Below are 16,871 nucleotides of genomic sequence, written 5' to 3' on the forward strand. Positions count from 1 at the left end.
TTGAAGGCCAGAGCTAATGGAAAAGACATTTTTTTATGGAGGTAAATTATTTCGGTGTTGTGTACTGAATTTTTAAATGAAATGTAAAGATCGAATAATTTGCATATTTCCAATGTTGTGTTTGGTCCTCATGAATAATAACTAACTATTGAGTCTCTGATGATGGCTCCTCCCTGCCCCTCCCCTGTGTCAGCTAGGTCCTACTGGGAAGCACTTAGCCACATAGAAATATCCTACTTGTCTATATAAGCCTAGCAATTATTTATTCAAAAACTAACATTCATTGAGTACCTAGTAGACATAAAAGTACTTTATGGGATTTTTGTGGTAGGCTGCATGATGAGTAAAACAAGCCATGCCCACAAGATATTGTCAGCCAGGGCAGGAGACAGAACAGTAAGCTAATGATGATAATAATAATAGTATAATAGTAAAAGGCAGAAATAAATGAGTGCCCAGGAAGGATATTAGGGGAGTTATATGTGGGCACAGAGGAAAAAGTAGCTAATATTCCAATAAAAGGGGAAGAGGAAATGGTTTCAAAGAAGAGCTGACATTTGAACTGAGGCAGGATTCTAGTAGCCAAAGCGGGGCACTGCAGGCTGTGGTGGCAGCATGAGCAGAGAGCACAGCTCAGCTGAGGAGTGCTGTGTACAGCATTGTCACTGGTGAGAAGAGCTATGGGATGATTTGTGAGAAATGTGGTGGGAGAAAGAACTGTAGGCTGATCATGGAGGATCTTAAACACCCCACTGAAAAACCACTGGAGGTTTCTGAGTAGGAGAATGAAATAGTCCAAGCCATGTTTGAGAACTGGCTGCAGCAAGGAAGCCGTAGAAGGAAATGTTTCAGAAGTATAGATGGCTTGGTCCGAGCAATGTCTACTAATTTTATTTAAGAATGATAATATTTAATGAGTCATGCTTTTCACCAAATTGCATTTATTCACATCTGTCACTGTGCCTATTGCCACTGAAACTGGAACAGCAACCACAAAATCTCCACAGGCGCTGACACCCAGCACCAGTATAACTGTTCTGGTGGTTAAAATACAGACATAACTTACCTCTTTACCTTGCTAAATTCCTGCTGATTCAAACTCCTCAAATGTTCCCCCACCAGAATTCTCCCCCAGCAACCATAGGCCCTTCCATAGCCCTGCAAGTCAGGCTTACCCCTACACAATAGGAATCCTTCCAGACCTTGTTCTGCTAAAGCCAGCCTTGTTTTAATTGCTTTCCTCTAAAAGATGGGATGAAAAGATGTTGAGCAGAAAGACTGCCCCTTCTGGGTTTGTGGAATATTGACATGACTGACCATTAGAGAATTAAGAATTCTTGTCCATTCTCCATGCTTTTTCTGAAGATATAGCAGAAATCCAGAGACACACATAGCTTGTCTCCAGAGCAGTTCTCAAGAGGTTTCAAGGGATATGAAGATTTCCAAGGTGATAAAAGAAGGAAATTCTGATACCAAAGGTATCATAGTGGGATTAATTAATTTGAAAGCTACACAGTCCATTTGTTGTTGCATGCAGAATCCCATAAACTTTTCCCCGCTGAAATTAAAATTGAATTTGCTCTGGTTTTCAAAGTATGAGACACTTGAGCCAAATGTCATTGGCCCTTCCTGTGTTGGGGATTCTTTATATACTTGATTCTCTGCTCCTCTAAGAAAGATGGTTTTTGAAAAGCCAGACCATTTATTTTCACAGGTGAGTTAAAGACCTTGGCTCTTTTGGACCGAGAAAGGGTCCCTATGTACAGCCTGATTGCCAGGGCCACTGACGGAGGTGGCAGGTTCTGCCAATCTGACATCCATCTGATCCTGGAGGACGTGAATGATAATCCCCCTGTGTTTTCTTCCGACCACTACAATACCTGTGTCTATGAGAACACAGCCACCAAGGCTCTGTTGACCAGAGTTCAAGCCGTGGATCCTGACGTTGGTAAGTCAATTGCATGGGTGAGATGCCCCCATGTTTCTTGCACCTGACATATCTTCAGACACTACCTATCCTTTCGTTTCACCAGCCCACCTTGGTTCCTTAGCCATGAGAACACATACATTAAACCAACAACCATGTGTCAGCTCTTCCACTCTTCCATGTGTGAGAGAACTCCACAAGGTGTCCTCCTTCCTCTTTCTAGGGTTAAAGAAGCTATCCTATGAGTTTCTTTCCCTTTTAATAAAGAGTTTGGGGTTTGTTTGTTCTTTTTTAAACTTTAGAAATAAAAGCTTTTTTACTTGTCCATTCCTCCTGAACATAGTTAAAATCCTGTGTCGTGTAGCAGGGAGAATTCATTTCCATTTCTATAAAGAATTGCAGCACATGCTCCAGCTGAAATACGACAATCTCGATTTATGGTAGTGCCCCATAGTGCAAAGAACAATTACTAAATGTGCTGCCAGTCCAATGTCAATTTTTTTTAACTGCCATTTTCCATAGTCTTGGCCACATACATACTGATGTTACTAGGCAGAGTGAGGGTGGTGGAAATAAGAAGGAATTTGAACTAAAAGTTGCTAATAAAGTTTGTGTTCAAATCCACTTTGCATAATGAGATGGTGAGTTAGAAAAGACTGGAGTTAATTGCTAGGTAGTCCTTTTGAGAATGCATAAGTTATCGAGGTGACTGCATGATGGAATGTAAATACAAAAGGGCGTATAGACGGCCTCTTGGTTGTGCATTTTAAGAGCTGTAAATCAGAGGACTGGAGAATGATGGGGTGTGTCTGCTATGCTAAACAGACCTTTATATAATTCAGTATCTTATTGCTTAATTCTGAGTTGAAAGAAAAATTATTGGACTAATGGAAAAGTAAATACATGATAATTAGTTGAAAACACACGTAGAGCCCAAGGTCTCTGCATATTTCCCCTTCAAGAAATTAGTGGCTGCTTTAAATTATTGCTTTTCCCTCATTTGCATAATTTTCCAGACTGAGAACCAACCCTTTAGAAGTCTGCATATTATATAAAACTTGGTAAAAAATGGTGAGCAGGAAAAGACTCATTTATTGATTTATAGCTATGGAATTCCTACAGATACTTTTTTTTTCCTTCGTAACTATATTTCACGTTTCTTTTGAAACAAGGCCTTAGAAACCCCCAGGTTCATGTATGTCCCTGAGCTCTGTCCACCACTGTCTTGTACAAATACTCTTTTTTAAAGGAGCATTACAAAACATTCTCTGGATTCCTATTAGCAGACTTTAGGGTGGTGGGGGTGGGGGACAGAAATTATTTGAATAAATCTTTTAATAATTTACATTTGAGGATGTGTAATTGAGCCATAGATGAAAATTTAAGATTAATTTTTATTTAAATTAAATTAAATTAAAATCCTAATTCTTTAAAATATAAATTTTTCTACTCACTTTCTTCATGAAGGAATGGGGTCAGTTCTGTGTACCAGAGATTAAAAACAGAAGGGGCCTAATTAGTGCACATGTTGTGGACAATGGAGGGTGGGCAGGATGTTACTGGCCCACAGATGTGGCTTGTGGTGAAGAACATGCAGTTAGCTCATCCTCCTTTTCACTTCTGAGTCAGCTGTCCAGGTTGGGAGTTAGGGAAGAAGAAATGACTACTTGGCCTTTAGCTGGACAGGGATGATAAAATCTTTAAAGGACCAAAACCAGAATAATGATCTCATCAGCACCTGCTTCTGTTCATTTTCACTAATTAGCCAAAGGTTTATGTTCAGAGCTTCAAGAAGACACAGAGGTTGTGAGTGCTGCTCAGATAAAGTACAGTCCCCAGGCCATTGTATCTGCCTCAGAAAAGCTATAGCATAAGATCAGATCCTGGTTTCTTTTCAGTTTTTATACAACTCACTTAGCTATAAAAAAGAAAACTAAACTAGCAAGGAAGAACAAATGAACACATAAAAATGCAAACTAGGAAATCCAGCCATGTACCGGGCACCATACTCAGGAAGTGAGCGTGATGGTCTTGGCCAGAGCTTGCAGGGGGATTCCAACAGCTGAGACATCAGTCTAAGCTGTCATCAAACCAACATCCTCCAGAATTCCTGGGTGTCAGAGACACCTAAATGGCCTACACCATTTTCATTAGTGGCCCGATCAGAACACTTATTTTCTCAGGAGTACCATTTCTTGGTCTTTCATAAGGGACCACAGAGGAACGTGAGCTGCATACTGAGTTTGCCAGGTTGTTAAGTTGGCAGTTCATCTCAGGGCCAAATTGAACCTCTGGCCTGAAGCTAAGTTTGCACATGCATCATTAAACTGAATCCAGCCCTCTTGTATCTTTAGTTTGGCTTTTATAGTGTTTGAAAAAGTTTGACTTAGCTGTCAATAAAGGTCAAATTTTTATTCAAAATTTCAATTTCTGACATTTTATAAAAACAGTAACAGCCCTCAGAAAACTCCGCAATTTCAGGTACACACTCCCACAGTGGCAGGAGCTGAAGAAGTAGCAGCTGCCTTTTTGATAACAGCTAGCACTCACCAACCCTATTTCCAGCCACCTCGCTTATTTATGTTACTGCCTGACACCTGGGCCCCTTTGGGACAAGATAAGAGCTTATTTAAAAAAAAAAAAAAAAAAAAAAAAAACTTTTATTTTGAAAGAATAATAGATACACAGGTAGTTGCAAAAAAAATTTTGCAGAAAGTCACATATACCTTTCACCTAGCACTTTTTCCCAATGCGGACATCTTGCGTCACTGAAATACAGTATCCAATTTGGTGTTTGTGCGCGCGTGTGTGTGTGGTTCTATACAATTTTATCACTTGTTCAACTTCATGTAACCACCATCACAGAGCTCCCTCCTGCCACCCCATCATAGCCACACCAACCTCCTCCTGGCACTTCCTTCCCAATCTCTACCCCCCAACATCCACTAATCTCCATATCTGTAATTTCATATACATTATTTAAAAGAAATTATATAGTTTGTATTTTTGAGATTGGCTTTTTTTACTAAAAAAAAAATCCATCTCAGTGTTCATTCCCTTGAGATTTACCTCAATTGGATTTTGATCCTAGTAAAGAACATGGACTCCATTTTTGTAAATGAGAGGGCTATTTGGTTCATGAAACTTCTTTTGTTAAGCATATTCCTTTACCTGAAGTTATAAATTATATTTCATCACTATTTGGCTACAGTATATACTAAGCCATTATAAATTACAGAGAAAAGACATGGGTATATTCCTGTGAAATCTGATTCCATAACTTCATGAAGTCAAAGCTTATATAAGGACTTGCTAATCTTTCATATCCTGATTTTCTAATTTGAGAAAATATTACTGGTTTTAGCCAAATACCTCTCTTTTATGCAAAATTCATTATTCATAATAAAACCACACTAATGTTGGAGTAACTGCCTAAGTTAGGAACCAAATCAAAACAAAGGAGAGCTGCCTGGGTGGCTCAGTGGTTGATCCTTTGGCTCAGGTCATGATCCTGGGGTCCTAGGATTGAATCCCACATTGGGCTCCCCACAGGGAGCCTGCTTCTCCCTCTGCCTGTGTCTCTGCCTCTCTGTCTGTGTTTCTCATGAATGAATAAGTAAAGTCTTTTAAAAAAACAGAGAAGAGCAAGATAATTTCAACACCCATTTTACAAGCTCTAAAAAATAGCATGGCAACTATCTAGATTTTAGCACTAAAGTCTTAGTCTTCCTGTAAAATGGAAACATCCTCAATCCCATAAGCTAATGACATGACTTTTTGACCTAACATGCTTAAAAATATAGTACTTTGAGGAAAGATTGGGGGTCCTTTGGTTGTACTACGTCTTTGGGGTTAATATCTTACTACTTAGTCTGCCTCTCATAGGTGGGATTTGTGTCCAGCTTCCTAATTTTGAGGGTTTTCTGAGCTAGCAAAGGAAATATGCAATGATGAAGATCAGAGCTAAGGTCTGTGACCATTTTAGGCAAAGTTATATGAAAATAAAATGTAAACGTGCTCTGCAAAATATGTTATAGCTCATGATTTATTGAGAGGGCAATTTCCAGATATTTGAGATGCAAGAGGACATATTTTTCCTCTTACGGACCAGGGACATAAAACAAGGAAATCTTCTAATAAGCCACTCACTTATTCCTTTCCTATGAAAATTTCCTGCAAGGTTTGGAACTTCTTTTAGGAATTTCAGAGAAACTTGAGGGGTTCATAACATGCGTTATAATTATGTTCCATTGAATTTAACAGAAATTTAGTGAGAAAAAAAAAAGAAATTTAGTGAGTAGCTAGGTAGAAGACACTACAGAAGGAACTACAAGATTCTCAAAGATCAGGAATGTGCAGTGACAGACCTCAGGTCATTTGCAGGAATGAAAAACATGAGTCAGGAACACACATACCTTTAACAAAAGGCAGAGCTCCCAGAATGAACAGGATTTCAACAAGCAGAGGTAGGAAGACAGGAACCATGAGGATAAAGTTGTGAAGCTGGGAACATGTGGACCCGACTCAATAATTGGGAGAGTATCATGTCATCCAGCATATTGAGAAGTAAATGAGATGAGAAAAGTAGTCTGGGCCCGACTGTGGTGGCTCACACAGGCCAGGGATTATGTGCTTAAACCAATAAGTGGAAAAGAGCCACTGAGCACTTTTGAGAAAAGAACTCATCAATTCTGGGTTTAGGAAATGCTAATCTGATAAAAGGCTCTAAAATGAGGGTGAGGAAAGTTCCAGAAGGGTATTGAAAAAGACTATAAGGGCCAAAATTAGAGTGGTGGCTTTGGGATTTAAAAGGAAGGAGCATGTCCATGTCTAACACCCACTCAACATGACTCCAATGGGGTGGGAGGGAAGGGGACAGGTGGGAGGGGTCAGCCCTGCCCACTAGCACAGTAGCAGAAGCCATGGCTGGACCTCTTAGCCAAGCCATATCAGTGCACCCACAGCTGTCACAGCCCAGCCATATAGTCCCACAAGGGGGACATCCCTAGAGTGCCTGGTCCTGGGCACCAGCAGGAGCCCTCTACATAAGGCCACTCCTTCAAGCGTGGGAGACACAGCTGATCCACCTAACATAAAAACAAACACAGAGAGGAGCACCTGGATGCCTGAGTCAGTTAAGTGTCTGCCTTCTGCTCAAGTCATGGTCCTGGGGTCCTAGGATCACACCCTGCATCGGACTCCCTGATCAGCAGGGAGTCTGCATCTCTCTCTTTCTTGATCTCCCCCCCTCCCTCAGCTCATGTTGTTTCTCTCAAATACATAAATAAAATCTTTAAAAAAAAGAAAACAAAGAACAAGACAAAATGAGATGGCAGGGAATATGTTCCAAATGAAAAAATAAAACAAAGATTCAGAATTAAAAGAAACAGATAAGCAATCTACCTGATAAAGAGTTCAAAATAGTGGCCAAAAAATCCTCACTGGACTGAAGAGTCCAGAAAGGATGAAGACAGTGTGAACTTTAACAAAGAAATAGAAAATATAAAAAAGAACCAATCATAGTTGAAGGATACAATAACTGAAATGAAAAATACTCTAGAAGGAATCAACAGCAGATTGGATGATGAACGGATCAGTGAGCTACAAGACAGGGTAATGGAAAATACCCAAGCTGGACAGACAGAAAGAAAAAAAAGAATTTTAAAAGAATGAGCATAGTTTTAAGCAATCTCTGGGACAACATCAAGCATACTAACATTTGCATTACAGGAGACTCAAAAGGAGAAGAGAAAGAGAAAGGGGTAGAAAACTGATTTGAAGCAATAATAGCTGAAAATGTCTATAACTGAGGAAAAGAAACAGACATCCAGGTCCAGGAGGCACAGAAAACCCCCAACAAGATGAACCCAAAGAAATCCACACCATGACATATAATAATTAAAATGTGCAAGGAGTTTGCTCCAAGTGCCAGAAGAAACATGAGAGGAAGTCACCAAGAAATGAGGAAGATAAATGCCTCACCCACTGAGGGCTCTGCAGGCATTACATTACTGAGTGGGTACAATTGGTAGAGTGAATTAATAGAAAATACAGAAATTGTTTCTCAGCATCTTCCAGAATGATGCCTTTCACTCTAAAGTTAATAGTTAGGTCCTCATATTAACCTCATATTAGAGAACAGGAAATAGAGAAAAGTGATCTTGTGGGAAAACTTTCCAATTTTTACTCAAATGTTTGTATTTCCATAGCCCTCAGATTTCTTAATTTTGCACTGCCATTCACTGTGATAATGTAAACTTGCTGTCCATGTTGGGGGTTTATTTTCTGAATATTTAATGAAGGAGTTGGTATCATGACTTCTGTACTGTGCTGTGCTCTCATGGAGCAGATACTAGAATAAACTTGGGTTTTCGAAGTATCAGTCTTGGCAGAGGAAATAAATGGCTGGCCCAGTATCTTGAAGCATTATTTGCTCTGAGAGGATAGCTCCTTATGAAGGAGCAGATTATTTATCTGAGAGTAATGTTCATAAAAATAACCCATGAGAGCTATTAAACAGAGGTCTTTCAGACCAAACTACATTAAATGAATCTCTCCAGTTGTTTTTTTTTTTTTTTTTATCTCTTCTGACTCATCCTAGCTTTGTGCATATGCCCCTTATTGAGAACCATGAAAAGGGACTTGGGAAGCAAAGTGAAGAGAGGAGATAAGTTCTCAGCAAAGTGTTATGGATTAGGTACTAGAACCATGACAGAAATGCATGCTGAGAACTCTGGGTTAGTGGTTTCCTGCATCTTTATGGGACAAACTCCAAGGGAGTGTCATTCACACCAATCTATAAGGATCTCACTGCATGCTCACATGGCATTTCCTTGGTATGTGCAGTAGAGAGAGAAACAATATTCTGTTTTCCTCTTCTTATAGACCATGAATCTTAGATTAGGACCCCATCCTTATGACCTCATTTAACTTAATATCTCCTAAAAGCCCCATCTCAGATCCCTGGGTGGGTAAGGGGTGTAGCTAGCGCCTGCCTTCAGCCCAGGGCATGATCCTGGAGTCCCGAGATTGAGTCCCACTTTGGGCTCCCTGCATGGAGCCTGCTTCTCCCTCTGCCTTGTCTCTGCCTCTCTTTCTGTCTGTGTGTCTCTCATGAATGAATGAATAAAATCTTTGAAAATAAAAAAAATTAAAAAATAAGCCCCATCTCCAAATACAGTCACATCAGGATTAGGTCTTCAGCATATGAGTTTTAGAGGGACACAATTCAGTGTACAGCACTCTGTCACTCTCCTGTGGATCACTCACCTTGGTGAAGAGAGCTATGATATTTGAGGCAGGCCTATGAGAGGCCCACATGACAAGGGACTGAGTCTCTATTAGCAACTAGATGAGTGAGCTTGAAAGTGGACCACCCACCCCCGTTTGAGCCTTCAGATAAAACTGCATTCCCACGCAACAGGGAAATGAGAAACCATGGGCCATAGCCAGCCAACTAAGCCAGGCCTGGATTCCTGCCCCCACAGAAACTGTGACATACTAAGTATGTGCTGCTTCATGCTAAGTTCTGGGGTAATTTGGCATGGAGTAATAGAGAACTAGCATATTAATGCAAGTGTGTGGCCTTTGGAATTATGTCCACATATCCTTAAGAATCCCTTGCTATAGTCATTATCCTCCCACAGGCTCCACTCTGTGAGGAAAAAGCGCTCTGATGCAGGTCAGTGGCAATTAAAACAGGGCCCTCCCTCAAGAAGGAGTGGTTCAGACAATTTGGGAACAGGCTGCTTCGACATGGCAGGGTGAGTGGTGATGGCTAGCACATTGGCTGCTCCTTGTTGCTATTCTTGTGGTTTCCTGGATTCCTCCTGGGGCAGTAGGCCCACTTCTGTGCATCATACCCTAGAAGATCTTGGAATGTCACTCTGAAAAGGCCCTGAAACAAAATCCAATCCAAAACTTTTTTTTCCAGGTGAGGAAACTGAGGCCCCTAGATAGAGTCCTATCCAAGATGACTTTCTTAGTGGCAGAGCAGGATCTAAAAGGAGGGTATCCTGACATCTCAGTCCAAGGCTCTTTTCTATATTCTAGTAATTTTTGCCAGAAGATGTTCCAAGAGGGATTCAATTCTGATTCAACCTGTCTGCTCTTAAGGACCATCTATTCTATATCTTTCCTAATGCCTTAGAGCTTGTCACCTCTAAGCTGCATAGGTCAGTGATTTTAATGTGTTTTTTTTTTCTTCCCCAAAGCTCTGTTATTCTCTAAAGTATTAAATCTCTGAAGGTAGCTGAGGGACTATTAAAATGTTCATAAAAATTAAATAATCCCTCTAAAGACAGTGAGACATAAGCCATTTCTGGAGCATTTGTGGTTGAAACTCTTTGTTGTAGATATCAAAAATTTTAATGTCATGTTTGAAGCCTTTCTCCAGAGATCCCAAAACAGACACCTGTAATCTTCCTATGGCAGAAGAGCTGTTGATATTCTCAGCACAGATGGAGAAAACGAGCTTCAAAAAGATTAGGTTGCTCCTTTCAAGCTGTCTGGTCAATGGAAGAGGTCCTGAGCAAAGGTCTCCATGGCCCCATTAAACCCTGAATTCTTGACCTCCCACCAGCATCAGGATACCTTCTGCAGTCACACCTGTGACTAGATGGTGGACTGTGGCACCCCATCCCATCCTTGTCACATTGGCCTGTCACTTTGGGAAACAACATCATACTGTGGCTTTGGGAGGAGACAGATTAAACATTCCAGTTCCAGCCTCTATTAACTATCTAACCTTAACTAAGTTCCTCCTCCCTTTTGAACCCCAATTCAGGGAGAAATTCTCCTCCCTGGAGAAATGGAGATATGAATTCCTTGTTTTCCCACCAGACAATGAGCTCTTGGAGGGCCTGGGACACCAGCTTCTGCACCAACCACCCAATACCTGCTCCCTACCTGTATGCTAAACTGCCAAGTTGTTGAGAAAACAACATTAGATATTCCATGTTAACTCCCTAATATTATGTCTGGTGTGTATGTAGGTTCCTTCTGCCAGAGGCTTTCACTCACAGAGTCTGGACTATGTCATGGAGGAAGCCTCAGACACTGAAAATTACTTTCTCCAGGCCCACTGGAGAGAATGTGAGTGCTTTATATCACATAGAGCTTAATTTGGGAATATGAGATGACCCTCTATACCTAAGATTTTAGGATCCCTTCAGTTGATTAGAGCCCTAGGACCTACCACCTCCCAAATTCCAGGATCCAACAATAGAGAAAAAATAACAGTCAGACAAACCAGTTCCCTGGCTGTCCATGAGAATCCCTTTGGGAGCTTTTAAAAATAAACAGGCAAAAATAAATAAATAAATAAATAAATAAATACATAAATAAATAAATAAATAAACAAACAAACAAACAAACAAACACAAATAAGCAAGTGCTCCACGTCCAAAATCTGATTTGGAAAGCCTGGAATAGGACTCGATATACATTTTTTTCCCCTCAAAATGACTGTGATACCTTTTCTGGTTTAGAAGACTTTGCATCTGACACATATGAATTGTTATCATTATTATGGTTTTTAAAATCCTATTTCTTCCAGCACCACTTGGGTGGCTCAGTCGGTTAAACATCCATCTCCTGATTTCAGCTCAGGGTCATGGGATCATGAGATCAAGCCCTGAGTCAAGAGCCTATGCATGGAGCCTACTTTAGATTCTCTCTCTCTCTCTCTCTCTCTCTCTCTCTCTCTCTCTCTCTCTCTCTTCTCCTGCCACCCCACTCGCAGGCCCATTCTCTCTCAAAAATGAATGAATCAATCAGTCAATCCAGTTTCTTCCAAGTACAGGGTCAAAACAAATGAAATAGCTAATTCCTTCCAGAAAGAAATATCTTAGTGAAGGGTTTTGGCAATTGCCATCTATGGGCAGGGAATTCTGATTTCTAACTGTGAGTGGTGGTGTGATTCATTCCAATGAGGATGCTCACCCATTCCCATGCTGCTTCATTCCTGGATGCTACAGGGTTGGTTAACAGGCCGTTGAGCTCCTCTGTGGGTCAGTCCCCATCCAGCATGCAGCAATGAGGACAGGTTTACGGGAGTGCTGGTGTCCTGGGGAATTTCCACCTAGTCCTGGGCATTTTGTGCAGACACCACAGACCACCCCACTTTGACTTCCTATCTCTGCAGGGTATGTTGAGGCTCAGTGGAGTGTGCCTATCAGCTTTGCCACAGGTTACTCACTATCATTTCACCTTGTGACACCTCCTTGACAGATGCAATTATGTTGTCCATCATCTGTGGTGAGCTCTTTAAATAACTTCTCACATGTTATGAAATGCTTCTCACTGGGACAGCCTCTTCATCTCACTCCTCTGGTCTCCCTCCTTCTCTCTGCTAATTCACCCATTAACCTACACCCAGCTTTTCATTTACTCCAGCTCTAATTGTGTATAACAGCTTTGGTAATAGGCTAGCGGTTCTGAAAATAGACAGCTTTGGCTCCTGCCATTCTAAACTTCTCGTTTAGCAATTCTGAGCCATTTTGCCCTTCTCCAAGCACCCAATATCATCATTCTTTACTTCGCATGTGTTCACTTCACCCAAAATGCCCCTTCTTCTCATCACTTCTATACTTTGTACTCTCGACAACTCCTATCTTTCCTTCATGAATCAGTTGAGTTGTTTTCTTCCCTGAGAAATGTCCCTTGGCTGTTACTCTCCAATAATCAACTATATCCATGCTTGTCTCCTGAGAGATGGGAAACTCTGAGGGGCTATGATTCTTCTGTGCATCCTCAGTGCCTGAGGATTTATTGGGTGGAAGTGATTCATTGGATAGATGAATGATTGATCCAGTGGTCGTACATATTGACCCACTTAGGAAATATTTTTAGTGTTATCACTGGTCACCCAGTGTAGAAGTTCTATGCACCAATAAAGATGAAGTTTTGAGCACTTTGATGAATTACACTTGACTGTCCCAGGCTTAGCAAAGTGCCAAGTCATAGATGGTAGGGAGGTTTATGCCCAGATGGGTTGCAGCCTTTGAGGTATCAAGAAAATGGTGTCACTCACCAGCACAGCCAGCTATATGGGAGTACATACAGCCTTTGCAGGTATACAGACCCCTTGCTTAGAAGGGCTTCATGATGTTTTAATGCTCTGCTGTGGCTATGCTGAACTTCACAACCTTTTTTAAAACAAGGGGCCCCTCATTTTTCTCTTTCTAAGAACCTCACAATCATGTTGCCAGTGCAACCCAGCAGAGCTGGTGCCAGCCCAAATGGTGAGTCCCCAGGAAGTCAATGGAATTATCGGGATCTCCCTGATTCTATGACTGGGGCTACATTTTGTCCTTTTTGACTATTCAAAGATCTCCAAGATTCTTGACCCCAAAGTTGGTATTTTGCCTGGGGTAATGTGCCAGGGTTAGTCATCACTCAATGAAAACTTGTAAAAGACACTTAAAACAGAAATAATCAGAGAGTCTACTTAAAATGTAACTTGAAAAATAATTGCAATTCTATGGACCTCCTAATGGCAACTTTCTTTGATTTTATATCATCTGAAGGCCTCTTTTAAAGATAGAAAAAAAGCGGTCAGTTTGAGCTCTTTTGATGTAATGGGATTTTACTTGCCTCCCACAGACTATGAGAGGAGATTTGAAGCTAGCCATCTTCTTCTACAGCTTAATTTAAGAATACAAAATAGTTCAAAACAATGTATCACTTGAAATAACTTTGTGAGACCTAACAAAAAATTTTTTCCCTAAGTAAAGTCAATGTCTTTCAGGACACAAAAAAAAAAATGAGCAGTGAAAATATCCAGAAAAAGAATGTTTATGCAACATATAAGTATCCTTTTCTGCAATTACTTCAAATGGCATATATGTTGAGAATTAAACTGGCCTGGAAAGTAACTCAGAAATTTGACTGCTCTCCAAAATTGGTAATAAATTTTCCATTACATGATTTTTATAATAGTTCTTTTACTTACTAGAAACATGATCTGTGTCCACTGTATAAAACCTAGAGGCGCCTGGGTGGCTCAGTGGTTGAGCGTCTGCCTTTTGGCTCAGGTCATGATCCCGGGTCCTGGGATTAAGTCCCATATTGGACTCCCTGCAGGGAGCCTGCTTCTCCCTCTGCCTATGTGTCTGCCTCTCTCTCTGTGCCTCTCATGAATAAATAAATAAAATCTTAAAACAAACAAACAAACAAAAAAACCCTAGAGAGATGGACCAAAAGAAAAGTCAATTCTAACCATTGTTGCTATTTTGATGAAGTCTCTTCCACCTTTTTTCTTTACAAAAATGGACTCATAGGCTAGATATTGTTTTGTAACCTGATTTTTCCACTAGCTCACAAACATATTTCTATGTTGCTATGTATGTGTTCTTTTACATGGTGATGGTGATGTATATAGTATTCTGTGATATGAATGTACCATAACTTATTCAACCAGTCCTCATTCTGGGAAAATTGAGTAGTTACCAATTTTATTCACAAATGCAATTATCCATTTAGCATTAGTTTTTTATATATTTGTATTTGTTTTATGTAAATTTTTAAAGATTTTATTTATTTATTTATTTATTTATTTATTTATTACTTATTTTAGAGAGAGAGTGCACACATGAGCACAAAGGAGGGACAGAGGGAAAGAGAGAGAGAGAATCTCAAGTAGACTCAACTCTCCACTGAGCATGAAGCCCAACTCAGGCCTTGATCTCATGACCCTGAGGTCATGTCCTGAACTGAAATCAAGAGTCAGACACTTAACCAACTGAGCCACCTAGGCTCCCCTTATGTACATTTTCAATATTAAATCTTTCCAACTTCTCCGAATCGCACCCTTTTGGGGTTCTTCAGTTCTTTAACACAGGCATGTGCAGTGTGCATGTCACCTACATGCACTGTGTTAGCTCATACTCTTGCTCTGGTCCGCTGATCGCTTCTCCTGCAATTCAATGTTCGTTGCTTTCTGACTCTGTGTGGGGTCCTGGACTCAGCACTGAGCTATAGAAATAACATTACACTGTCCCTCTGTCTAAAAGCCACATTAATCAAGTGGGAGAGAGTACATAACTAATGATAATGTACAAGTTTTGTTAAGGAAGCACAGAGAAAGGAGAAACTAGGGAAATTAAGGAAGCTGTCCAGAGGAGACCCTACAGAGAATATGTAGGATTTTGACAAGGGAAGGAGGGGAAGAGAACATTCTGAGTAAAAATCCAAGCATGAGCAGAGCCCTAGAGGAGTAAGTGCTCATGGAGTTTTCAGGAGTAGCCAGAGTAGACAGCATACGATGACAGTGGAGTAGGAGATAACGCTCAAAGGGTGGGCTGGGACCAGAGGTCACAGGATTGGAAAGGCATCCTCAGACATCTCTACTTCTGACTATAGGGAGTGAGCAATCAGTGACTATCTTCAGCAGCTGAGGCAAAGTAGACTCAGTTTTAGGAGCTGAACTCTGGTTAGGTTTGGCCAGCAGGGGATGACAAGTGAGGCAGTTTGCCATCAGGAATCTCTCAGCAACAGTCTAGGTGAGACCTGGCCACAAGACATCTAGTGATGTCTCCAAGGCAGAATCAAAAGAGCCCGCCATTCCAATTCAGATGGGAGACAGAAATTGAGGAAAGACACGCAGGAAACTCTAAATTGTCCTCCTCATCAAGTTGTTAAACTCCTAGGTTTAGAGATGGTCTCCTTTGGCTCCCCTTAGCCCACTGCCTCGAGTAGTAAAATAGGTGGCACTTGGCAAGTCCAGATGGAATGGAAGGGTCATGTCCAGTGTCTCCTGTGAGAAAGACAGAATCCTGCACTTCTCAAAAGTAACTACTGTCTTTTAAGGATAAGGCCGTCACAAAAGAATGCAATGACGTATTCAAGAACCAAAGCTTTGTTTATCATTTTTCTTCAAAGGATAATCCTTATAGCTTAAATACGAGCATGCTGTAGTCACCGAGTCTCGGTCATAAAGACTGTGAAAACTAAATATACTTGTGGGATTTCTGGCACTGATGAATAGGCATTAATGAAAGCAGGAAAAAGAGTTGGTTCAAAACCAAGTTATTAGATTGCCTGGGGCATGGGATCGGGGGACGGACCAAAATGGGACACGAAGGTACTGTAAGGGATGATTGAAATGTTCTAGATGCCAATGAGGGCCACAGTTCCACGGGGGTATACATGTGTCAGAATTTATGAGCTGGATACTTAAAATGTGTTCCTGTGACTATACATAAATTATGACATCTTAGTATAGCAATAAAGTTGATCAAAAAGAAAAATAAGTGATGAAAACCAAAATTCAGAGGGTGCCTAGAGTCTGATGGGTGAGATTGTTTCAGGTCATTTATTCTCCAGATATGTATTCCATATAAATTCAAATCTCTTTATAAAAGCCAGTTGATAGGTATTTAGTAGAGATTCCATCTTAACTGTGCCACCTAGAGGCCAGAACCGGTGCAACTGCTGAAGGGTGTTAAGGTTAATGTCATAGACAATGCCCTGGCCTGACAGTCATAGCAGCTGCCAACATCAAACCCCGGAGTACGCATAAAAGAGCTCTTGTGGTTTCCTGAAGCTTAGAGAGCTTGATGTTAGGAGGAGGGCAGAAAACATTTTTTCCAGTTTACAAAAATCTCAGCGTACTTGCCGCGTTGACTGTTCTCACCGTTTGGTTTTGGTGCTGATTCTAACACCTCTAACAATCTCAAACATAGAGCTGAGTTCTTCTGACATTGGGTTAGATCCTTGGGAATGATCCTGCAGTGAGCATTATTTCTCACTGAGTTAATAAAGCCTTGCTATAAGCCGTATGCGTGAACTCTGAACACTTAACTGAATGGTATGAATTGCTGTGCTGTTTTCTTCCCATCCAGAAGATTCCAATAGCTCATCTTGATTAGGCTTAATTTGGACTTGGTTGGTGATGAAGCCCATGTCTGCCAAAGCCTGGCAACTTAATGAGCGCTTTGAGGGT

At 40.8% G+C, this 16,871-nt stretch overlaps 1 protein-coding gene across 2 annotated transcripts in view; it reads left to right on the forward strand.

The window, feature by feature from the left end:
* Positions 1-16,871, forward strand: part of FAT3 (FAT atypical cadherin 3) — a 652,630-nt gene that overhangs the window by 568,291 nt on the left and 67,468 nt on the right. For both annotated transcript variants that reach the window (XM_072794993.1, XM_072794994.1), the window contains exon 13: positions 1,715-1,948. In XM_072794993.1, the coding sequence (XP_072651094.1) occupies positions 1,715-1,948 (234 nt within the window). The remainder of the gene's footprint in view (positions 1-1,714; positions 1,949-16,871) is intronic.

This window comes from Canis lupus, chromosome 23 (assembly GCF_048164855.1).
Source record: "Canis lupus baileyi chromosome 23, mCanLup2.hap1, whole genome shotgun sequence".
NCBI classification, from domain to species: Eukaryota; Metazoa; Chordata; class Mammalia; order Carnivora; family Canidae; genus Canis; species Canis lupus.